Raw genomic sequence first — 25617 nt, forward strand, 5'->3', positions numbered from 1 at the left:
TGATAAGGATTAAAAGCACAGAAAGAAATCAAATGAAGACTGAATATGAGTGTATTTTATTCTCTGCAAAACCAGTAAAACAGTAAGATATGAATAACTCACTGCCCAGAGCCAAGCTCCTCAGAGAAACCAAGAATGGCTCCCTCTCTACGAAAATAACAACTAACCGTCCCCCCAAAACTTTCTTCCAGATTCTCTTTTTAAACAACCACACCCATTTCTCTCTCTTCTAACCAACCTATTCCCCTCGACTATGCCACGTCACCTTTCCTACTCTTTTTCCTCTCATATACTCTGCCCCACCTATGCTTGGCTGTTTCTTCTTGGATCAAAGGTTCATTGAGCCCAATAAGATTTGGGTCTGTATCATTAATACTACCATTTGAAAAATTTTGAAAGCATTTACGGGTAAAGTTAAGAAAGTTCTTCTAAATTGATTGCAAACTAATATTCCCAGTTCATTTTATGTATCTTTTTGGAACTGTCCTGAAAATACTTGGATCTAATTAAAATATATAGTTTTTCTCATTATTTATAATTGTTATTGATTTGCAATTTGAAAAACTGTCAGAAACCCAAGAAGCAGGAACGGAAACTAGCATGCCTCAATATCTTAAAATCAAATGAAGTACATGGTAGAAAATGTGCAAATTTTGTTAACACTTGTGTAGATAAGCTAGACTCTAGCTTTTAGTTACTTTTCCTTTAGTTTTTGACTGTGAATCTAACATTCCAAACACCAACTGACTAGAAAGAGGATACTTCCCATCTTGTTCTGCAAATGTGAATCTAGTTCTTTAGGAAGCCCTAGTGCACCAGGCCCTGACCAGGTAGGAGTTTGGGGAGAAATGCTGAATATGCCTTCTCCCACATACATAGAGACTGTTTTTAGGATCATGAGAGAGAAATTACAAGGTTCACCCTCTAATTATACCAAACTATGCTAACCAATGGAAGAAGGAAATTATATCTTTAGCATATATGAAACAGTTGCAGGGTTTGTCTTCAACATATTCCCTATGTTTCATTTATTTGATATTTTAGCAAAACAGAATGTTCCATTTTGAAAATCATTCTATCAATGAAGCATTAAATATTATTTATTCGTATTTATATCCTTAACCATTATTATGATGTGAGAAAAGGAAAATATTAGATGATAACCTAATTAATATGCAAGAAAGAGGATGTGTTCGGAAATAACATAATAAGCTTTACAATATTATAATATAGCAATAGCATTTAGTAATTCCAATGCCAAGACCTTCAAGGTCTATCAAAATAGGATGCAGAAAGTAATAAATACAAAGTACGGTATATGTAACACATCTTATCCAGACCATATAAAATACCTCATTCTCAGGAAATTCTCCAACTACTTTTGCTATATACTGTTTGTGGACTAAACCAGCTTCTATCTGTAACAATTAAACTCTATAGTTATAATGTATAAAAAATTTCTATTACAGATATAGTCATTATACACAACAGAATAAATTATGTGTTACAAGCATGTCAAGACATTGATATATAGAAACCCAACAATAACAGTGAATATCACAGGTATATTATTCAAGTATTATGCAGTGAAAAGATGACAGAGCCGAAAGCTTTACAGCCACATGTAAAACCAGAGTCCTAGACTCCTCCAGAGAATTACTCTCCTCCTAACCAACTCAACCTTTTTTCCCCTTCACACTCTTCCTACTCTCTCTTATAACAGAATTCCCCCATCCCTAGATTCTTGACACGTCATTCCCCCATCCTAACTAGCTTCTCCCTATTTCTTTTCCTAACCCCACTTTCTTTCTTCTTACATACACATTCCATATTTTGGGCCTATCTATTCCTTCTATAATTTTTCCTTGCTGAGTAACAAGCGGATATGCACTTCCCACCATATGATCCTTATTAAGGGTCCTATGAGACCGATTCTTGTTTTGGGGGTTCACGTGGGTCAGGTGGTGGATTTTCTAATTTTCGTTCCCAAGGGCTTTTGGGTCATCGGTCACAAACTATGGGTCAAACCCATAATGTTCAAAATATTGATAGGGTCTATGTGAAAGGAACAAAAGAGGGCCAGCAAAAGGGATAACCAATTTGGGTCCAAAAGATTAAATAAAAAATGAGAAGAGGCAACTTGTCCTAGAGACAAAGGCAAACGCCATATGTCCTTACAACAGTTTGTTGAACGTCAAAAGAAAGGACTATGTTACAAATGTGGGGGTCCCTTCCATCCTAAACACCAGTGCCCAGACAGCCAACTTTGCATTATGATGATTGAGGATGATGAGTTTGAGGAAGTAGAGATCCAAGTGATGAATGGCGAAGAAGATGAGGGAGAGGAAGTGGTTGAGCTAAATGTTATGAGTTCAATGGGATTGTCAATGACGAGGCTTAGAGAAGTTAGAACAACCATGAAGTTGAGGGGGAAGGTACAAGGGGTACCGATATTGCTGTTGGTGGATAGTGGGGCGACTCAATTTTATCTCCCATAAATTGGTGAAAGCTATGGGGATGATGGTCGACGAGACCATTCCTTTGCATATCAAGTTGGGGGGTGGTTTCAAGGCCAAAACTCAAGGACAGTGTAAAGGAGTGAGGATACAAATTGCTGATTTGAGGGTGGAGATTGATGCTATGGTTTTTGATCTTGATGGCATTGACATTCTTTTAGGAATGACTTAGTTGAATTCAGTGGGAGAGATGTGCGTAGATTGGCCCACACAAGTCATGTGTTTTAAGCACAACAATCAATGGGTTGAAATATGAGGAGAACAAGTTGGAGGAATTCCTTTCTCTGCATTTCAAAGTTTGCTGGGAAGAAGCAAGTTGTCAAGGGGTTTTTCATGACATCAGAGGCACAAATGGTAGGTGTGAATTGTCATCAAAGCGATGATAGAGCCAATTTTGGTGGTAAGGAGATTGCAGCAGTTATTAGAGCAATTTGCCAAAGGGCAAGAGGACAATGTTATTGCAATCCCACTTCTAAAGGAGGAGGATGTTTTTATTGATGTGCTTCATGAAGGAGATGGAGCTAATGAAGATCCCTTCAACTTTTATTTTAATTTGAAAGATTCATATTAGATGGTTATTGATAGGGAATAGAAAGTTTATGTAAGGAAGAGAAAAGGGAATAAAGAAGGGAAGAGACATTAGGCAGTTATAACCGTATTGTTAGTATTGGGTGGGAAATAAAGCTCCTATATAAGAGCTAATGTATCTGAGTGACACTTACGTTTTGATTAGATATACTGTGTAGACAAAATCACGTTTATCCTATGGAGAGAGAATTTGGCTCTCTTGGAAGTTGGTACAACTGTGTAGTGGCTATACTGAATAGAGAATATACAGATTATACTCTTTTTCTGATGTATACGTGTGGGTGAGTGCATTGTAGATAGGTTTCCAATCCAGGAACCTATCATTTTGATCCGACCTACCGGATCAGCGAGAGACATGAGTGAGATGGAGGGAAAACTAAATGCACTAGAAGGAAGGATGGAGGGAAGGATAAATGTGTTGGAGGGGCGAATGGAGGCGATGGAGAGGATAATGGAGGGCCTAAAGGCAAAGACAATGGGCTTATGGCAAGAACTTAGAGAATTCATGCGAATGTTTGGAGAACGAGGATGAAATGCTGAGAGCCATCGGGAGGGAAGTTAGGATTCGGTGAATAGAATTAGAGGAGGACGGAGAGAAGATGACGAAGAAGATACAAGTGGCGCGCAACCAAACTGGGTGAAGAGGATCGAATTACCAACCTTTGAAGGAATTGATCCAGAAGGTGACGGAGAAGGAAAAGCTCCGACTGGTGTACATCTTCATGGAAGGGAGCGCAAGTTACTTGTACCGCTTCTAGAAAGAAAAAACACAGGCGCCAACATGGGAAGGTTTGCAGGAAGCTCTAATAAAGAGGTTTGGAGGTCGTGACAGAGGAATAATGTTTGAGAGGCTAGTTGCGGTCAAGCAGAACAGCACCGTCAATGAGTACATCCAGGACTTCGAAATGTTAGTGGCACAGACGAAGGACGTGTTGAAGGATCAGCTCTTGGGATATTTTTTCATGGGTCTAAAAGGGGAAGTCAGAAGTTGGATTCGTCCGCATAATCCCTGGGATTTAGTGACCGCGATGGAGGTCGCGCGAGACGTGGAGGAGGCGAGTCGAGGCGTGAGTACGACAAGAGGGACTGGAGCCAAAAGCGGCCAGTCGTGGGGGCGATATCAAGGTGGGACTGGCACCGTAGCAAGATCGGAACCGTTCAAACCAAGTTCGGGACGATCGGAGGTAGCAGAGAATACGGCAGCGACTCAAAGAGAAGTTCCCCAGGGAACGACAACATCCCGAGCTGGAAGTAGCACTGTGAGCGATGGCCGTGGAAGAGGAGTAAGGAATCTACCTTACCCCGAGTACGTTAGGAGGAGGGAAGAGGGGTTATGCTTCCATTGTGGTGGCCACTACACTCCAGGACATCGTTGCCCAAAAAGAAGCTTACGAGTGGTGATCATGGGTGAAGACGAAATCGACGATGACGAAGAGGAAGAAGGTGGGAAAGATGCTGAGCCGAAACGCATGAAGTTGTCGTCATTTTCCGTTTAGTGGACTTACTCTGCACAAAACCATGAAGCTACAGGGGTGGGTCCGGGGAAAGAGGGTGATGATCCTCATTGACAGTGGCACTAGCCACAATTTTATAGCAACAAGGTTTGTGAAGGAGTTGGGTTTACTAGTAGAAGATACCCCACCATATAGGGTAAGTTTGGGAGATAGTAGAAAAAAAAAATATGAGAGGATGTTGCAGGAAGTTCCAGTAAATATAGGTGAAATAAAGGTGATGGAGCAATTTTATTTGATTGAATTAGGAGAAGTGGACTTAATTTTTGGGATGGAATGGTTGGCTAAATTAGGGGAGGTAACCATTAATTAGGGAGAATTAAAAATGGTTTATAAGCAGGGAGAGAAGGTGATAATGATAAAAGGGGACTCCACTTGGGCACAAAAAATAGTGGAACCGAAAACTTTCATGAAAATGAAAGCGGTGGAAGCAGTGACTCTGGGTTGGACTTTGGGAAAGGAAGAAATTGAAAACCCTAGAAAGCAGCAAAGAGAAGAAGTAAAACCACATGTGAGCCTTGTCGTGGTGGCAACGACGGAGCACTTGCCATTGATGTTCAGGACGTGGACGGTCACGGCGAATTGCCCATTCTACTTCAAGATCGACGCGTGTAGGCATAATGATCGGTGCTCTTTCCTCCATTGGAAGTCGAGCATAAGTCCGACCATTATGCTCTCCAACATGTACCAGCGCTCCGACATGATAAGCCCCGACGTCAATGCCCACGGCAACCCCATTGACCCCCGCCAGATCCAGGACCACTTCGAGGAGTTCTATGAGGATATCTTTGAGGTGCTCTCCAAGTACGAGAAATCGAAAGCCTAATGTTTGCGACAACCTCGCCAACCACATGGAGGGCAACCTACACGTTACATTCAGAGAGGAGGAGCATGCTGCAAATGCTGTCATGAACCTCACTGGACAGTTTTGTGCAGTAGGCCAGTTATCCTGGACTTCTCGCCAGTGACGGATTTTCAAGTAGTTACTTACAGGCAGTACAAGGAGAATACTTGCAACCGTCGTGGCTGCAACTTCATGCATTTGAAAAGAATTAGCCGGGATTTAAGACACCAATTATTTGGGAAGCACCATAGAAGGAACAGCAGAACCAAGAGTCCTTACAAGCATCGCAGCCATGATGAGCGATCCCATCGTAATCATAGCAGAAAGTACAATGACAGGGACCACCATCATGAGAGTCGTCGTAGGAAACGCAAGAGTTTGAGTCCTGAACTTAGAGGAAGAAGTGGAAATCCGAGACGGAGGAAGTACCGCAGATATATGTTGAATGGCAGGAATGTGGAAGGAAAGAGCAAACATGGCCAGATGTGCTAACTATTCCCAAACTTCAACCTTGAGGACAAGGTTGCACATCAAGCAGTGGGTAATGATAGGGAATAGAGAGTTTATTTAAGGAAGAGAAAAGGGAATAAAGAAGGGAAGAGTCGTTAAGCAGTTATAACCGTATTGTTAGTATTGGGTGGGAAATAAAGCTCCTATATAAGAGCTAATGTATCTGAGTGATACTTACGTTTTGAATTGATATACTGTGTAGACAAGATCATGTTTACCCTGTGGAGAGAGAATTTGGCTCTCTTGGAGGTTGTTACAATTGTGCAATGGCTATATTAAATAGAGAATATGCATATTATACTCTTTTTCTGGTGTATACGTGTGGGTGAATGCATTGTAGATAGGTTTCCAATCCAGGAACCTATCAGTTATTGTTTAGGTGATAGCCATCTAGGTGTTCTCTGTCTTGGACTTGGTGGTTGGTATTTGATGATTTGGTATTTTGTATAGGCTACTTAGGCTTACCTAATTATGTATTTAAGTTGTTTTGTTTGTCAGTCATTAGTTATGACTTAATTGGCATGCTTTCTTTTTTTATGGCTTATGATGAACTTAAGTTTAATTAAGTATTTTCAAGTGTGACCTTGTGACTAAATATTTTTTTAATTATTCATATTGTTTGTAGAGTACATCTCTCATATCTATGTAGGAGTAGGATCTACAATATGTATTATGATCCTACAATTCACGATTTAGAGAGTCCCTCACGATTCCAACCATAATGTCAATTTTGACTGCCTTGGCCCAATAAAGGAACAAAGTTGCCCATTGGATGTCATGTAAATATTAAAATCAAACAGTTTAACCTTTTATTTAATATTAGAAATTAAATATTCTCTAAGAAGAAAATATTTTAATAGCAAAAGAACGTCACTTCCTAAACTCACCTGTTGCCTAAAGATGTCAGCTTTTGCAGCATTTCTCGCCAAAATAAGAAGCCCTGAGACAAGGCGATCCAGACGATGAATAGCTGAGATGATCATGTCAAGGTAAAATTGCAAATCAACTTTGAAAAATAAAGGGAAAATGCAAGCACAAAATGGAGACAGGAGACACCACCGAGGCTTGATAAGGTGTGAAAAAATATTAAGGGCAAGAAAGAAGCTACATTTTATGCTAATTGGAAATGTTAAACCATATCAGCAAATGACATTTATCTCTTCTCCAGAATGCATTTTTGGATACGAAATAGAGGTGCCAGGCCATGCTCAGCTTGAAGAATGCCAACAACAGTGTTCTTCCGATATTGACCGCATGGGTGTACCTACGTAACAGCTAAAATTCACAGCTTTAGCCTATACGAAATATAGAGCAAATTACCATCAATAAGTATATCACCATTACATAGGTATCTAATACAGAATTCACTAAAATTCCTGACTTCCTTTTGTAGAACCAAAGGAAATAATTTAAATGATATAAAGGAATCAGTTTTTTTCATTGCGTTTAACATACCATTTGAATTATGATCTACGTTTCAATCACAAATAGCTCTATATAAACAGGTGTTAGAAATATTATCTAAAATCCTTAATTTTTCTTCACCAAACAACTTGAACGTCAAGGAAAATTAATTCATAAAAGAACTTATTCTCTTCATAATTATTTTACTTCACATGAGTTATCACAGTTTTACACATAGGCACTGCACTAACCCATTTGTTAATGCATACTTACAGGAACAGATGCTGGCTTACAAATAGTTAGCACATCTGGTTCTTTTTGAAGAATAACAACATCACAAGCCATCACAGGTGGTTCATGCCTGAAACCTCAGTGGCATCAGTTGCAAGGTTTACTAAATCCACAGAATGAAAGCATAAAGTTTAAAACCCAACCTGTGTAAGAAATGGCTTATCTTTTGAGACGGTTTAACTACGTATGAAACTGATACAATCTCACCATCTACTTGAATCCTTCCACATTTCACTGCACTAACCTATAATGTTAAACACAAACAGTCAAATGACTAAAACTCTGGGGCAACATCAAGTGGAGTATGAAGTCAAATATAAAATCAAACATATTTATTATAAAATCAAATGTTTATTATAAATTCGAGGTAACTGTCAGATGACTCAACAAGGGTACCACACCTATCAGGAACCAGAGCAAATTTCACTCCCTTAACGTGACATTCTTGTTGCGTATTGAATTATAATGAAAGGTTTGATATAAATTATAACTACTTAAAAAACCAAACTTACGATTACACAAATCATCAAAATCAAACATAAATGAGAAGGCGTAATTCTTACATAATAATCATAAGGCCGACCTTTAAACTCCTCAGCAAATAAGTCTACAATGGTTTTCCCCGCCCACCGATTTTTAACCTGCAACAACAAATAGACCATTTCTAGGGTTTAATAGGGGTTTTACAACATGTAGAAGAGAGATTCTTAAATAATAAAAAATTGAAAGGAAAACAAAACAAATATACATGAGCGATGAATTCAAAGTAGTATGGTCTAACGAATCGTATTCCTGCACAAATTCCAACAAGGAAAGAAAAAAGAAAAAAAGGGTCACGTTCTATGTTCGTAGTAACTTTTCGTCCTTATCACTGGAATATGTAGAACGTCTAAGATATTGGATGTTACCGTTTCGAAAGACGTAATCGTGCGGGTGCGGGGGATTCGCTGGAGTCTGCCACACGATATCCATGCCCTCCTCCTCGCCTCCTCTCTTTCTCTTCATCTAACCTCTTCGCTGTACGTAGAGAGAAGAAGATTGCAATTTGGCTGCCAAAACGACAGTGTTCACTACGTCGCTGCGGCCGATATATTAAACGACATCTTTGACTTGTGGACGCCTTTGCATGCCCTGTCGTTTCAATTTGGTAGGTAATTAGGAATTATATTCGAAAAAGTTTGTATTATAGATTACTTAATTAATCTGAAATATAAATTTTGTATTTTAAAATATATAATTTAGAATATATTTGTTATTTTATATTATAATTTAAAATACAAAAAATATTTCAAAATGTACAATTTAAAATATATTTATATCATAGGTTATACAATTTAAAATGCATTTGTTATTTTATATTTTATAATATAAAAAATTGTATTCTAAATACAGAATCCCAAAATTTATAGAATGCAAGTCATGGAAGTGCGGGAAGAAATGGCCTTGGTAAGCATCTCCTTTGGTTATAATATTTTTTGGTTGGAGTAAGGTATAGATTCGGTTGTTTGTTCTTGCATGTCGATTTTTTTTCCAGCACCCGTATAATTTCCGGTCTTCCCATTTTATCTTTTAAAAATAGGTTTAAACTCTCACTTGATTCTCACTTTTGTAGGGTAGTCTCAGTTGGGTCCTTAGTTAATTAGATTATATTTTTTGTAAAAATGAATATATTTTATCCTAATCGTTAAGTGCTCTCAAATGGTGTTAAATTTAGCTGACATGGTGCAGACTTAAAATGATGACGTAGCAATATTATATGACGTGAAATTTTTTTAATTGGAAATGTTAAGGGATTTGGATTCCTCCATCGTCTTCATCATCCTCCTTCGTCTTTATCACTTTCCACCGTCAATTTCGAATTGGGATTCCGACCTAGGGTGGTGACCTTGTCGAATTTTGTCACCAGCCAGAATTTGTATCTGAACCAGCATATGCAGGAGGAAGTACAACAAGGGGTGGTTGTGGTGGTGGATTGGGAATCGCGAACTGTGATGGTCTTGTCTTCTTTAATAGTGGAAGATGCAGGGTGAGGAGTGGAGGAAAGTGATTTCTTACTGATTATGCGGTAGATCTCGGAGAGAATGGTCTGGAAAGCCTTTTTGACATTAGTAGCTTCAAGAACAAATGTCTCGATGAAAGAGAAACCTTCCTTCTCAGGATAACCTTGGGCATCTTCGGTGGCAACAACTCTGAGATGCTTCATATCTGTCTTGTTAGTGATGAGCATGATGACGATGTTGGCATCGGCATGATCCTTGAGCTCCTTGAGCCATCGGCTGACATTTTCAAATGTGGTTGGTATTGATCGGTTGGAATACTCATCATTTTATGAGAAAGTATGGGTCTCCTCTCCTCATGTAGTTGTTCCATATTATATCACATTTCATCTTACTGGGTTTTCTTGTTTTTCTGTCCAAGAGAAAAAATCAAGCGCAAATAAAGGAATTGAAATTTCAACTTGATAATTGGCAGATAATCAGCATAACCATAGAACACAAAAAATTGGTCCCCATTAAATTTTAAAGGTTACTTCTTTGCATGACATTGTCATTCTGGACCTAAGACACTCAGTTTTAATTTGAATCTTCTAAATTGAGATAGTGCACCTACTGATATTTCTTATAAAGTTCGAGACACATGACTAGAGATCCTACAAAGTTTTTAGATATTTCTTATAAAGCCACTGGTCATGTCACGTATGGTGATAGCACCAAAGGGAGAATCGTCGGTATAGGTAAAATAAAAACTCCTTCATCTTATGAAATTAAGAATATATTACTTGTTGAAAGGTTAAAAGACAATTTGCTTACCATTAGTCAACTATGTGACAAAGGCTTAAAGATTACTTTCGAACCCAAATACTGTTTGATCAGCAACGGGACAACCAATGAGTTACTGCTCGTGGGAAAAAGAGTGAACAACATCTACATAATCGACTTCACAGACAACTCATTTGAATTTGTTGTGTGCCTGATGTCTAAAGAAGAAGATGCTTGGCTATGACACAAAAGACTCGCTCACATCAGCATGAATCAACTGAACAAACTCGTATCCAAGAAACTGGTAAACTGTTTACCTAAGATTCGGTTTATAGCTGACATATTATGTGATGCTTGTCAAAAAGGGAAGTTAACCAAACAACCTTTCAAGAGTAAACGTGAAATGTCAACCACGAAGCATCTACAGTTACTTCACATGGATTTGTTTTGACCATCAAGAATAAAGAGTCTAGGAGGAAATTCATACGGACTAGTCATTATTGATTATTATTCGAGGTACACATGGACTTACTTCATTGCAGCCAAAAATGACACACTTAGAGTTTTCAAACGATTTGCTGTTGTTGTTCAAAACGAGATGGATCTCAAGATTAAAGCTATCAGAAGTGATCACGGTGGAGAATTTCAAAACAAAGAGTTTGATGACTATCTTGCCGAAATGGGAATTACTCATAACTTCTCTACACCTAGAACTCCACAGCAGAATGGAGTTGTTGAAAGAAAAAACAGAGCTCTCGAAGAATTGGAAAGATCAATGTTAAATGATAGAGACATGCCAAAATACTTTTGGGCAGATGTTGTAAGTACCATATGTTATATGCTAAACAGAACAATTATAAGGTCTATATTGAAGCTCACTCCATATGAATTACTGAGAAGAAGAAAACCAAACATTGCACATCTGAGAATCTTTGTTAGCAAATGTTTTGTGTTGAATAATGGAAAAGAAAACCTTGGAAAGTTTGACTCAAAGGCAGATGAGGCGATTTTCATAGGATACTCCTTAAACAGCAAAGTTTATCGTGTTTACAACAAAAGGACTATGAATGTTGAAGAATCCACTCATGTTGCATTTGATGAGTTTAGCATGGCTCTGAACAAGTCAGAGATTCTACTAAGGAAGATATAAACTCAAATGAAGAAGAAGAGTTGTTTGAGGAATCTATTCACAAAGAAGATAAAAGTGAAGAAGTCGACAAGGAAGATGATAATGAGATAGTCGACTCTCCAAAAACAAAAGTTAAAGAATGGAAAGTACCAAGAAATGCTTCCACAGAAAATGTCATTGGTGATATGTCAAGAGGTGTATCTACGAGAAGGCAATTAAATCAATTATGTATGAACGTTGTGTATGTATCCAAAATCGAGCCTAAGAAAGTAGAGGAAGCTTTGAATGATGAAAATTGGATGATGGCTATGCAAGAAGAGCTAAATAAGTTCAAACGGAATAATGTATGGGAACTCACACCAAGAAGACCTGAGTTGCAAGTAATAGGCACAAAATGGGTATTCCGAAATAAAATGGGTGATTCTGGCGAAATAATAAAGAACAAGGCAAGGCTTGTTGCAAAAGGCTACTGTCAAGAAAAGGGAATCGACTATGATGAGACATATGCGCTTGTAGCCAGATTGGAAGCAATTAGAATACTTCTTGTTATTGCATCTACTATGAAATTCAAGTTGTATTAGATGGATGTTAAAAGTGCCTTCTTAAACGGATATATCAAAGAAGAAGTCTATGTTGAACAGCCGCCAGGTTTTGAAGATTTTGAAAATCCTAATCATGTTTACAAACTGAGAAAAGCCTTGTATGGATTGAAACAAGCTCCAAGATCATGGTATAAGCGACTAAGTGAATTTCTGGTTAGGAAAGGCTTCTCCAGAGGAAAAGTTAATTCAACCCTGTTCATAAAGAGTTCAAATGAGGACAAATTATATGTTCAAATATATGTTGATGATATAATTTTTGGTTCAACTAATCCTATGTTGTGTAAAGAATTTTCAAAGATTATGCAAGAGGAATTCGAAATGTCCATGATGGGAGAGTTAACATACTTTCTTGGTCTACAAGTCAAGCAAACCAAAGACAAAATATTCATCCATCAATCCAAATACTGCAATGACTTCCTGAAAAAGTTTAAAATGTTGGACTACAAAGATGCTGCAACTCCTATGGCAACTAATTGTTATTTGGATCTTGATGATAATGGAAAGAATGTTGATCAGAAAATTTATCGAGGTATGATTGGTTCTCTATTGTATCATACTGCCAATAGACCTGACATAATGCATAGTGTATGTCTATGTGCTAGGTTTCACTCTACTCCTAAAGAATCACACTTAACTGCTGTAAAAAGAATTTTGAAATATCTCAAAGGTACCAAAGGTCTAGGATTGTGGTATCCGAGTGGTACAAATATTTTTCTAACCAGTTACAGTAATTCTGACTTTGGAGGTTGTAAACTTGATAGAAAAAACACTAGTGGCACATGTCATTTACTTGGGTCTTCACTTATTTCTTGGCATTCAAAGAAACAAGCATGTGTGGCTTTATCTACCACAGAAGCTGAGTACATAGCAGCTGGAAGCTGTTGTGCTCAATCTCTTTGGATAAAGAGTCAATTAGAGGACTATGGTATAAATCTTGAAAACATTCCCCTAAAATGTGATAGTATTAGTGCTATATATCTGACAAAAAATCCTATTCTACACTCTAAAACCAAGCACATTGAAATAAGGCATCATTTTATTCACGATCACATCCTAAAGGGTGAAATTAAAATTGAGTATGTCCATACTTTACATCAATGGGCTGATATTTTCACAAAACCCCTGAACAAAGAGAGATTTTATATAATTCGAAATGAATTGGGAATTTTGAGTGGTAGTAGTATAACCTGATTGATTGATTCGACTACATCATGTATGAAGTCAACTATGCTTATTTGATTACATTTGAACACATTGACTTCTGCTATTCATAACTATTTTTTTTATTGCATAACTAAAATGCTTGATCTGGAAAGGATCTTTGGAAGTTTTTGCAGGAATAACATTGCTTTGGAACTATCAAATGGAACACAACAACTTCGGAAAACAATATATTCGACTGACGAATTACAGCAATCAACTGATATATAACAGGGTTAACAATTCCAATTCTGGAATTTGGTTTTTCTTTTCGTGATTGTTTATTTTGATATATCTGCTATTATCTCTGCTAAAAATAAACTGTTAATCATCTTATCTAAGATAATATTATGAGATTGTTGATAATTTGTATCATTGCATATCTGAATTGAGTGTTATAATATCCTTGATACAATTCTGTGATTAAACTGATTGTTTCATCTATGATATGCTGCATTATGCATCTGATTTGATTTTATTACTTATGCATAATGACCGGGGGAGTATCACTCTTTACACATTTTCATTCACATGCCTGTATTTCAGGGGGAGCAATTTTTTTCATGTGACTGAATGTGATTTGGAGATCATCATTGCATTTTGAAAACTTGCATATTCTGTTTGATGTATCTCTGGTTATTTTTCAGCAAAGTATCATAAGCAAACCTGTTTTGCTAATGCACAAAGGGGGAGAAAATTTATGATCTTATAATGCAATATGAAAGGGGGAGGATTACTGATTATTTCTCATTCTGTGTGATATATTTTGCTGATTGATTGTTTTACATGCAGAGTATATATTTGTTTTAACTGAGTTAATTTCTACTACTACTCTGTTTTGTATTAAAGTGTGCAAACATGGTTGGTTATTAATCATGGTTGTGCATCATCAAAAAGGGGGAGATTGTTGAGATTGTTGACAACACAATTTCTATATTAATCTAGTTTTTTATGATGACAACACATTGCTTAATAACAAGTACATGTTGTTGCTGCATTACATGTTCTTATGCTGATTAAACTGTGATATCTGTTGAACATGTGTATGTGTATGTATTATGTTAATGTTCTTGTGTTGATTGATTAATATATTTCTGGTACATGTGTATATGCTTTAATGTGTTGTGTGTTATGCATCATTTCATATGTTTTACTGCACATATTTTAAAGCAAGAAATCACAAGCACTTTTACGAACTTATTCTTGTGCTACAAAGTTCTAGTAAAGCCGACTACATTACTAATGGACTCGACTATGCTAAAACCTTTGTACAGATTTTGAGGATCAGTGCTATGTGCATTTTTTAGAAGCAAAGAATTTCAAAGTGTTTAACATTGTGACAGTCGACATTGGATTTTACATATTCGACTGTATCTGTTGTTTGTTTTGGAATTTTGTTATGCTCTTGCACTCTAACGACTATATTTTTAAAAGTTAGTTGAGCATTGATGACTTTGTCAACTGTTTTAAACGAGTTCTATTATTTGTTGACCATAGGCTACTATGTTGACTAAACTGTTATAACTATATAATATAGTCGACTAAATTAGTAGTACATTCGACTGAGACTCTGACTGTTTAACAGAAATCTATAAATAGACTAAACACTAGTTTGTTCATAAGACTTTTGATGATCTAACAATTTCATTTTTGTTTCAGATTTCTCGTTACTCCAAGAATTCTCCAAGAAGACGATGGTGATCTTTCTTGAAAGAGATTCAAATAGGAGATTCAATTGCGCGTTCACCAACTGATCAACATCTGCACAAGAAGGTGCTTATGTTATTGATGGTGTAGGCATGACATCCTGTGAAGACTACTGGAATTGGATCTGTTGTGATACAGAGGGATAGTTCACTTTGAGGATTGTTCAAAGTGGTGTTGCAGATTGTAGAAGAGGGGATTCTTGCTGCAAGTCTGATTGTGTTGTGCAGCTATATTTTGGTTTTGGGTTAGAGAGGAGATTTATATTTTTGACGTGGAGGTCTTCTATAAATTCCTTGTTGTAAAAACCGCAACCATTATAGTGCATTTGTTTCCTGGGTTAGAAGGACACTGGATGTAGGCATTGTTGGCCGAACCAGTATAAAAATCTATGTTTGCATTTCTCTATCCCTTATCTTTTACATTCTAGTCAAATTTATTCTTTACGCAGTCAACTACGTAATTTCCGCTGCATACATATTCTGATTACTTGCAATTCAAGAAATTTCAAAAAGCTTTATACTTTGATTGCAAGATTGCGAAAAGAAAGTGTTTTTGAAACAACACCAATTCACCCCCCCTCTTGGTGAAATAAAGAAGCCAACCTATTTTCCAACAGATATAACACTGTTAAAGTGTAATCGATTACATTATTTTTGTAATCGATTAGAATGCCTCTGACATGAGAAATTTATATAATGACGCATTGCACTCTACATTGAGAACTTTTTGATCATTCTGAACTTTTATATTTGATATTAAAGTGTCAAGAAAAGAACTGCAGGTGTGCTGAGTTGGTCCAAGAGTCAAGATACAAAAAAGTTGATATTCTTGAAGGATTCTTGAAGGATAGAATTGAAGGTTTATTGGCTGATCAACTACTACACAACTAAGGTGTATTCTTACCTTATCAGACTTTGTTTTTGCAATCTTGGATTTCGGTATTCTTTGTGTGTGTGGCTAGGAAGAAGAACTTGGTGTTGTTGTGACTTTGAGAAGGGTCTCAAAGGGGTGACTACAGGGAAGAGGATTATTCTTTCTACAGGATTTTGTTGTTGACTATATTAGATTGGTGAGTTAGAGAGGTGGTTACATTTGAGAGGTGTTCTTTGTAAAACCTTGTTGTAAAAACTCAAAACTTTATAGTGCATTGGCTTTCAATCTAAGGTTGATTGGAAGGACAGTGGACGCAGGCATTGTTAAGCCTTACGATGTATAGAAGACAACATTTTGCTTACGCTACGGGCATTGCGAATATGTTGTGATGCCTTTTGGTGTGATGAATGCTCCAACAATATTCATGGATTACATGAATCACATTTCTGTTCTTGTTTGGATAAGTATGCAGTTGTAAACATTGATGACATTCTAATATACTCGAAGAGTCGAGAAGAACATGCTGGTCATCTAAGGATAGTGGTTGAGATTCGAAGGGAACATCAGTTGTTTGGAAAGCGGTCAAAGTGCGAGTTTTTGTTAGATGAAGTACAATTTCTTGGCCATGTGATTTTTGCTCAAGGAATCTCACTTGATCCAGCTAAGGTTGAGGCGGTGTTGAAATGGGAGCGCTCTACATAGGTGAAGGAAGTGGGAAGTTTTGTTGGTTTAACAAGTTACAACCAAACGTTATTAGGGATTCTCCAAGATGATGGGTCCTTTGACTCATTTGACTCGAAAGGACCAGCCATTTCTGTGGACAAAGCAGTGTGAGGCTAGTTTTGAAGAAATGGACAAGAAGTCGTCGATGCTAATCATTCCAAGCATACATAAGGCTTTTGAAGTGTACTATGAGGCATCGTATCAAGGTGTGGGTTGTGTGTTGATGCAGAATCAGAGACTAGTGGCGTATGCATCTCGTCAGATGAAGGTGCATGAGAGGAACTATCCGACACATGATATAGAGCTGGCGACGACAGTGTTTACTTCGAAGACTGGGCAACATTATCTTTATGGAGCTTGTTGGAAACAAGATGACTTAGTTTCAACACCAAGAGGGGAGGGGTGAATTGGTGAGGTTTAAAAATCAGAGTCTTTTTAAAATCTTTTTCGCAAAGTATAAAGCTTTACAAAGTTTCTTGAATTGCAAGGAATAAGAAGTTTAAGTGCCACGAAAATATAAAGTTGACTATGTAAATTGTAAAGTAGACATAAAGTAAAGAGTGTAGGGAAAGAGAAAGCAAATACAGGGTTTTTATACTGGTTCAGCCTCAATGCCTACATCAAGTGTCTCCTCAACCAGGAAGTCAATGCACTATATTAGTCAAGGTTTTTAATATGAGATTTCTATAGAGACCTCCACGTCAAAAGCATAGACAATCTCTCTAACCCTCTAACTAAAAGTATAGGCATCAACACAAAGATCTACAAAAAGATATTCTCTATTCTGCAATCTTCAAACCACTTTGAATAATCCTCAAAGTGTACAGAACTCCACGAGTTCACCTCCTCTAATCCCAACAGGACAACAAAAATCTTCCAAAGATTGATAAAAGTCTTGATCAATATGATGAACACCAACAGTGCAAAATTTGATCAAACAATAAGCGCAAATCACTTCCTCCTTAAGAAACCCTTCAAAGAAAGATCTCCTCCGTCTCCTTGATGAGTTCATGGAGCGTTTATCTCAAGATCACAGTCTGAAACAACAAATGAAAATTGTTAGATCATTCAAAGTCTTCTGTGACTTACAAAACACGTCTATTTATAGTTTTCTATAAAACAAACGCTCATGTAGTCGACTTTGCCACTAATGTAGTCGATTGTGATCCGACAGTTATAACAGTTAAAAACAAATAAGCAGCTGTCGTAACAACCAAATTGATTTCGCGTTTAATTCAGTTGACTTGCATTTAATGCTTTAGCATAGAATTGAAATATAGTCGTTACAACACAAAAGCATTAACAGAATTTCAAAACAAATAACTAACTAAGTCGAATTCACTATGCATGCAGTCGACTTAAAAACTTCAAATCAGTTTTGAAAAACTTTTCAATGCAACATTACTCACAACACTGTTTTTGAAAATCTGTGCAAAGTCACGAGTTTTAATCGACTTACTTCATAATGAATTCAACTTAAAACTTGTAGTTTTGCCACACAATATAAGTTCAACAAAATGCATGTGGTTTTCTTTTCTTAAACATATGTAATGAAATCACAAGTGATGTATCAAGTATAAGATCAGTGAATATGCATACATATATGCGAATCAACACAAACATGTTCTTTAAGATATCATTCACAATATAGAATTGAACATGGAACACATAACAATACATGTGTTATCAATAATGTGTTGTCATCATCAAAAATCATAACACTGTGAGGTTAAGGTTTACCTAAACCAGTGCTTCCCTTATAAACAGTCTCAACAATCTCCCCCTTTTTTGATGATGCAAAAGCATGATTAACAAGCAACCATGTTTGTACACAAACAACATATAACATCAATCATGTAATCACCAAATATCAGAACTTATATAAGCAAACAGTAGGAACAAGTGATTAAATTATTTTTCCAATATATCAGAGCAAACAAAAGTTAATTTCAACATATTTCAGAACATTTACTCTAAGTTAATTTCAACATATTTCAGAAAGATTACTCTAAATCAAATACGAAGAAAATAATAATCAATCAAAATTTTCTCCCCTTTTGTGCATTATCAAAATTGGTTTGCTTTTAGATAATGATACACTGATAAAATGAAATACCAGAGATGCATCAATGTAAACAAATTATACATTCAAAGATGTTCCCCCTATCTTTTCCCCTAAAGTGTAGGCATGTGAAAAATCTATGCAATCATGTAACGTCTCCCCTATCATTATGCATATTTCAAAATTAAAATCCAGATGCTCTATGTAGTTTCACAAGTATCATAGCATATACTAGTTTGTATCAGAATTGTATCGGAGTTAGAATTGCAAACAATTCAATCAAGCAAAGATACAATTATCAACAATCTCACAATTTATTCTCACAGATAAAACAATCAAATAGAAAAAGAGATATATTGAAGATAACTAATATAAAATGATCAAACAACTGAATAACCAAATTCCAATAAATGGAATTTATAACCCTTGTAAGTGATAGTCGATTGATCCATTGTTCAAGTCGATTTCATTACTTTTCATTGAGTTGTGACTCTAATAGTAAGTTCAGAAGCAATGTTTCCTACAAAACCTTTCACGATCTTTTGAAGATCAAGCAATTTAGAATCACAATAATGCAAGAAATGGTACAAATAAGAAGTGAGTATGCAAAAGAATTAATGTAACAGTAAACATATGCATAATCAACTTCAACAATCACTCAATCGATTATAAGATTCATTCAAACAGTTTTAATCAAGAAATTTTAAAGTAAATGAATTTAAACCATAACCAACTGATTTCATTAATGTTCCAAAAGATATTACAAAGGATTAGACCGAGGACAAACAAAATGAATGGCAATCTAAGCCATTATCAAAAGATACTAATGAAGTGAACATACCACATTTAGTACAAACAAGGAAACAAACACGACTAAAGATACACTGCTACAAGGACACTAAGATTTTCCAACCGTCTTAGGCCGTGTTAGAAAGATTCCATTTAATCTTCTTCAGAAGAACTTTCTGCTTCCTGCTGTTGAGCAGCACGATGCTCTCTTTCAAAATTATCAAATTTGTCATGCAGGATTCTTATTTGTTCTGCTGCATATCTTTCAAAATTAGTCTCACCCAGAGGCTCAATTATGCACCCCAATTCTATCTCCATCCTTCTACATCTTGCTTCCATGCGTTCATTAAAGGAGATGCAATTTTGCATAACTCATTGGAATGTCTCATCACAGCTTTTTGCTGGAGATGGTTTCTGCCAGTGTTGTTCAATGTCCTCCATCATTTCTTCAAATGAAGAAGGATATAGTTTCCTTTGACGTTGTCGTAACTCTTCCATGCTTTTAAGATGAGATATATTCCAATCCATGACCCGCTGAAAAAGTTCGTCAGACTCTGTATTCTCCTTGAGTTGAGTGATTCGTGGCTCGACAACTTGCCCAAATTGGCTTTGATCCATGTTTGATTGAGGTTCCCACCAGTGGTTGAAATCATCTTGGTAGAATTGAGTGCCCATATAATAAAATTCTTGTCCAAACTACATCCTACAAACATTAGGCACAAAACCCTAGAAAACATTTATTAGAACAAAAAAAAAAACAAACATAAAAATCAAGTCAAATTTAATCAATAATCACACTACTAGAATAGTTAAACCAATGAGTCCTCGACAACGGCGCCAAAAACTTGTTAACGCTCTAACAAGTGTACCAAATCGTATCAAATAATATTAAAACGGTAAGTCTGAGTATCGTCTCCCAAAGGACTCTTAGGCCTAAACGTTTGTGTGATGTTTTGAAATCATAAGACTTGAATAAATGACAATTTGAGTTTTAAATGCAAAATGGAAAATAAACATGCATGCAAAGGTTGATCAATTGACAGTTGAACGATATGGATGAATGATGTTGTTGGGGTTTACGGTTTCATCCTAATCCACTCTCAAATATCTATTATTCTTACTAGATTCGAATTTGTTATCAATGTTCATGTCACTCTCTAATTTACCCTAATCCTAATGTCTTGGTGAAAAGAGCCTACTCCTAATTACTAGTTTACTATGTCTAGCCTCCCTAACAATTATTCATGCATTACATTTGCACAAAAGCTTTAGGCAAATTATCCTTCTATTCCTATGTCTAGACAAGAGAATTCCCTCATGTCTAGACCTAACTATACGTGTCCATATAGAAAGAATCAAATATTATGCGTTTGAATAATGTCTTAAACAAAGCATGAAATATAACGGAGGAAAAACTCAAACAATTGATAAACAAAACATATGAATGAAGTAAGAATTTCAATATATGAGAGTTTCAAAAAGGATTACATTGTTCCCCAACAACAAAGGAGTTTAGTTCACCATAATCATGGTGAAACTAGATGGATTGAATGGAAAGTATGAAAGAGATAACCCTAGAATTGATAGATCGGAGCTTTCGCATCCAAAATCCACCTCCAAGGTGTGTGAAATGTGTTTCTGTGTCCTTTCTACCAAAAAGATGACCTCTAAGGGTCGCACTGATCTATTTATAAACTGTGAAAAATTACAGAAAACAGGCCCAAGCCCAAAATACAGCGCTCAGCGCTGGGTTCACCGCTCAGCGGTAGGTGCGACACTCAAGTGGGACGCTCAGCGTTCACGCCTAGGCATTTGGCAGTGTTGTTACTGGAGAGGCCAGCGCTCAGCACTAGCTCTGGAGCTCAACGGTAGGCGCGACTCTATCTTCTCCCCTCAGCGTTAACACTTAAGCGTTTGACCGAGTTTGTTCAGCAAAATTGGCGCTCAGCAGTAGCCTAGTGCTCAGCAGTAGCCTAGTGCTCAGCTGTAGCCTAGTGCTCAGCTGTAGCCTAGTGCTCAGCGGTTGCTACGTTTCTTCATTTGTACCTTTTTCCATCTTTTCTTGAATCCAATTCCTTCTTACTTCATTATCCTTCATCCGATTCTCATTAAGTCCTGTCAAAACAAGGAAAACCAAGCATAATACCCAGAAAACCACCTTTGACTCTTATAACCTAACTAAGACAAAATGCATCATTTCAAGCTAGTTTCTAAGTCATAAAGGGTGTGTTATGTATCAAAATCAAGTATGAAAATAACGGTTTTTTAATCGTTATCAATGAGTCAAAATCACTGTTTTCCCAGGCAATGTAAGCTCTTTTTTGCTTTCTGTTTTTGTCCCGAGGAAACCTTCTATTGGCTTTCTACTTCAGCTTTAGGTCTGGACAATCTGGTTTGATGTGTCCTTCTTTCCCGCATTCATAACATTGAATAACATTTGACCTGAAAGCTTTCTTGGCTTTGCTATTACCTGCATGGTTAATAAGTTGACTATTATTTTTCATTAAGTTGATTAAACTTTCTTAACACCATGGTCATCAATTTGTTGTTGTCCATCTCAACATTTGAATCATCCTCTGATTGTGTAATCTTTGAGGCTTTCTTGCTTGCTACTTTCAATGCTATGGACTTATTCTCTTCAATCTTCCAAGTTCTAGCTCATGCTCTCTTAATTTTCCAAATAATGTAGCTCATTTCATGCTAGTCAAATCCTTGGACTCAGAGATTACTGTGACTTTGGGTTGCCAACTTTTGCTCAGACTTTTAAGAATCTATATATTGATCTCTTCTTTGTCAAAGGCTTTGCTAAGAGCCATGAGATGGTTGACTATATGAGTGAACCTTTTCTGAACTTCATAAATTGTTCCACTAGTCTTCATTATGAAAAGTTCATACTCTTGAATAAAATATTCTTTCTTGCTCTCTTGACTTCATCAATGCCCTCATGAGTAACTTCCAAGACATCCCACATTTCCTTGGCAGATTTGCATTGAGATATCCTGAAAAATTCATCAACTATTAGTGTAGAGGCAATGATATTTCTAGCTTTGACATCATATTGTGCTTTCCTATTTTCTTCTTGAGACCACTCAGAAAAAATTTTCAAAACAGTTTTTCCATCAACAATGTGAGTTGGCTCAAAAGGACCATTTAAAGTTGCATCCCAAATTCCTCTATCCACGAATTCAAGAAAGATTTGCATTCTTATTTTCCAAAAAGGATAATTTTCACCCGCAAACAGTGGTGGTCTATTTGTAGATGCACCTTCACCGAAGGTTTGAAAACTAGAAGCCATCATCCAGGAATATAGTCGATTCAATGAAAACAGAAGTCAACTAGTTTTTCAAATATCTTATGGAAACCAGCTCTCATGCCAGTTGTTGGAAACAGGATGGCTTAGTTTCAACACCAAGAGGGGGGGGGGGGGTGAATTGGTGAGGTTTAAAAATCAGAGTCTTATTAAAATCTTTTTCGCAAAGTATAAAGCTTTACAAAGTTTCTTGAATCGCAAGGAATAAGAAGTTTAAGTGAAGTGAAAATATAAAGTTGACTATGTAAATTGTAAAGTAGACTTAAAGTAAAGAGTGTAGGGAAAGAGAAAGCAAACACAGAGTTTTTATACTGGTTCGGCCTCAATGCCTACATCAAGTGTCCTTCCTCAACCAGGAAGCCAATGCACTATATTAGTCAAGGTTTTTACAATGAGATTTCTATAGAGACCACCACGTCAAAAGTATAGACAACCTCTCTAACCCTCTAACTAAAAGTATAGACGCCAACAAAAAGATCTGCAGCAAGATATCCCCTCTTCTGCAATCTTCAAACCACTTTGAACAATCCTCAAAGTGTACAAAACTCCACGAGTTCACCTCCTGTAATCCCAACAGGACAACAACAATCTTCCAAAGATTGATAGAAGTCTTGATCAATATGATGAACACCACCAGTGCAGAATTTGGTCAAACAGTAAGCGCAAATCACTTCCTCCTTAAGAAACCCTTCAAAGAAAGATCTTCTCTGTCTTCTTGATGAGTTCTTGGAGCGTTTATCTCAAGATCACAGTCTGAAACAGGAAATGAAAATTGTTAGATCATCCAAAGTCTTCTGTGACTTACAAAACACGTCTATTTATAGTTTTCTATAAAACAGATGCTCATGTAGTTCACTTTGCCACTAATGTAGTCGACCGTGATCAGACAGTTATAACAGTTAAAACAAATAAGTAGTTGTCATAACAACCAAATCGATTTCACATTTAATTCAGTTGACTTGCATTTAATGCTTTAGCATATAATTGAAATATAGTCGTTACAGCACAAAAGCATTAACAGAATTTCAAAACAAATAACTAACTAAGTCGAATTCACTGCGCATGCAATCGACTTAAACACTTCAAATCAAGTTTGAAAAACTTTTCAATGCAAAATTACTCAATAGCACTGTTTTTGAAAATCTGTGCAATGTCATAAGTTTTAATCAACTTACTTCATAACGAAGGCAACTTAAAACTTGCAGTTTTGCCACACAATATAAGTTCAACAAAGTGCATGTGGTTTTCTTTTCTTAAACATATGTAATGAAATCACAAGTGATTATCAAGTATAAGATCAGTGAATATGCATACATATATGCGAATCAACACAAACATGTTCTTTAAGATATCATTCACAATAAGGAATTGAATGTGTAACACATAACAATACATGTGTTATTAATAATGTGTTGTCACCATCCAAAACCAGAACACTGTGAGATTAAAGTTTAGCTAAATCACTGCTTCCCTTATCAACAATCTCAACAGAGCTAAATTTCAGGTTTTTGATTGAGTTCATCTTTAGTTGGATGAAGAAAAAATGGACTAGGTTCATCTAAATCAAGTTTGATTGTGTTTGATTGTGTTTGATTGATACATCAGGCCTACATTGGTTTAGGATGACGTTGATGTTCGTTGAGTTGATCCCACATTATTGGAAAAAGAGAAGATGACGAAGATCAGGAAATTTTGATGATGATAAAAGAAAGTTTAAGAATTCAAAATGTAAAAGATATTGGAAGACTAGTATTTTAGTACATATGGAATTAAGTTTTTGTAATAAGTCATATAGTAAACAAATTTTATATAAGACTTAGTTTAGAGAATCACAAAGTAGCCTTGCATAAAGATCACTTAGAAAAGCTTTTAATTTTTAAAAAACACTCTATGATAATCAATTAACATAAGTAATAATTGATTTTCAAAATGAATTCTGATTTTTAGAAAAGACTCAACGATAGTCGATTATTCACTTTAGGTACTCAATTAGTACATCGAGAATGTGTTTTTGGAAAGGACTTTGTGATAATCAATTACTCACTTCTACTAATCGATTATCACATCAAGAAAATGTTTTTCGAAAAGACTTTGTAATAATCGATTATTCACTTCTGGTAATGGATTATCACATCGAGAAAATGTTTTTAGAATTTTTTTTTGTGATAATCAATTATTTATTGAAATAATCGACTATCAGCGACAGTTGTAACTTGACTCTTTAGTTTCATGGCCTAATTTTTAAAATAAAGAGTCTATGTATTTTGGCTAAACCTAATTTTAAAAATACCTTTTCATTTAGAGGTTTAGATTTATGACAACTAGAGAAATTCTTTGTGTTTGTGAAAAAAGACTTTGAAAAACCTAATGTAGGTAGAGTATTAACTTTCACTAAGTGTGTTCTTGAATGATTAAGTGCTCTTGTTGTTCCTAAGAAAAGTTGTTCATCCTTTATGTGACTTAAAGGAGGTAGTTCATTCCTTGTATGATTCAAGGAAAGTGTTTTTATCTCGTGTGTCTTCAAGATATGTGTTTTTTAAATTTTAAATTACTGTGATTGTAAGTTCAAGTTTATTTTAATGATTGATTAATCCCTTTTTTGAAATATTAACAACTAGATGAAGGATCTTTTTATCCAAACCAATGTAAAAAATTGTGTAAATTTTTCTTTCCCTACATTCTTTATTTATCTACTATTATATTAAAGGAATATTTTTTTTATTGAAAAGTCAAATTTTAAAAAGGAAAATTTTTTAAACGTATAATTTTTATTAAAAAATCAATTCACTTTTCTCTTGA

General features: G+C 36.0%; 3 protein-coding genes and 1 pseudogene across 8 annotated transcripts in view; 2 read left to right on the top strand and 2 right to left on the bottom strand.

The window, feature by feature from the left end:
• The window catches only part of LOC106762836 (RNA pseudouridine synthase 7), an 18435-nt gene extending 9652 nt beyond the window's left edge, over positions 1-8783 (bottom strand). The window contains exons 1-8 of one of the 6 annotated variants that reach the window (XM_022780585.1): positions 8573-8780; positions 8413-8456; positions 8228-8305; positions 7808-7908; positions 7647-7734; positions 7121-7244; positions 6857-6909; positions 1353-1418 (exon numbers count right to left, since the gene is read on the bottom strand). In XM_022780585.1, coding sequence (XP_022636306.1) covers positions 1353-1418; positions 6857-6909; positions 7121-7244; positions 7647-7734; positions 7808-7908; positions 8228-8305; positions 8413-8456; positions 8573-8669 — 651 coding nt within the window. In that variant the 5' untranslated portion in view covers positions 8670-8780. Of the gene's footprint in view, positions 1-1352; positions 1419-6856; positions 6940-7120; positions 7245-7646; positions 7735-7807; positions 7909-8227; positions 8306-8412; positions 8457-8572 lie in introns of all 6 variants that reach the window. The other 5 variants (XM_022780586.1, XM_022780587.1, XM_014646918.2 and 2 more) reach the window with 5 other exon arrangements.
• LOC106760011 lies at positions 4921-6812 on the top strand (annotated as a pseudogene).
• A 697-nt stretch (positions 8784-9480) lies between the features above and the next one.
• On the bottom strand, positions 9481-10960 carry LOC106760299 (ras-related protein RABA2a-like). The gene is made up of 3 exons (XM_014643753.1): positions 10956-10960; positions 10348-10413; positions 9481-9964 (listed from the first exon to the last, which is right to left on the bottom strand). Exons 1-3 carry the CDS (start codon positions 10958-10960, stop codon positions 9481-9483), a joined length of 555 nt encoding a protein of 184 aa, XP_014499239.1.
• Positions 10961-12133: 1173 nt separating this feature from the next.
• Positions 12134-16636, top strand: LOC111241577 (uncharacterized mitochondrial protein AtMg00810-like). The gene is made up of 2 exons (XM_022780223.1): positions 12134-13079; positions 16407-16636. The coding sequence occupies exons 1-2, from the start codon at positions 12134-12136 to the stop codon at positions 16634-16636; spliced, it is 1176 nt and encodes a 391-aa protein (XP_022635944.1).
• Positions 16637-25617: the final 8981 nt, after the last annotated feature.

The sequence above is a fragment of the Vigna radiata genome, chromosome 5 (assembly GCF_000741045.1).
Source record: "Vigna radiata var. radiata cultivar VC1973A chromosome 5, Vradiata_ver6, whole genome shotgun sequence".
Taxonomy (NCBI): Eukaryota; Viridiplantae; Streptophyta; class Magnoliopsida; order Fabales; family Fabaceae; genus Vigna; species Vigna radiata.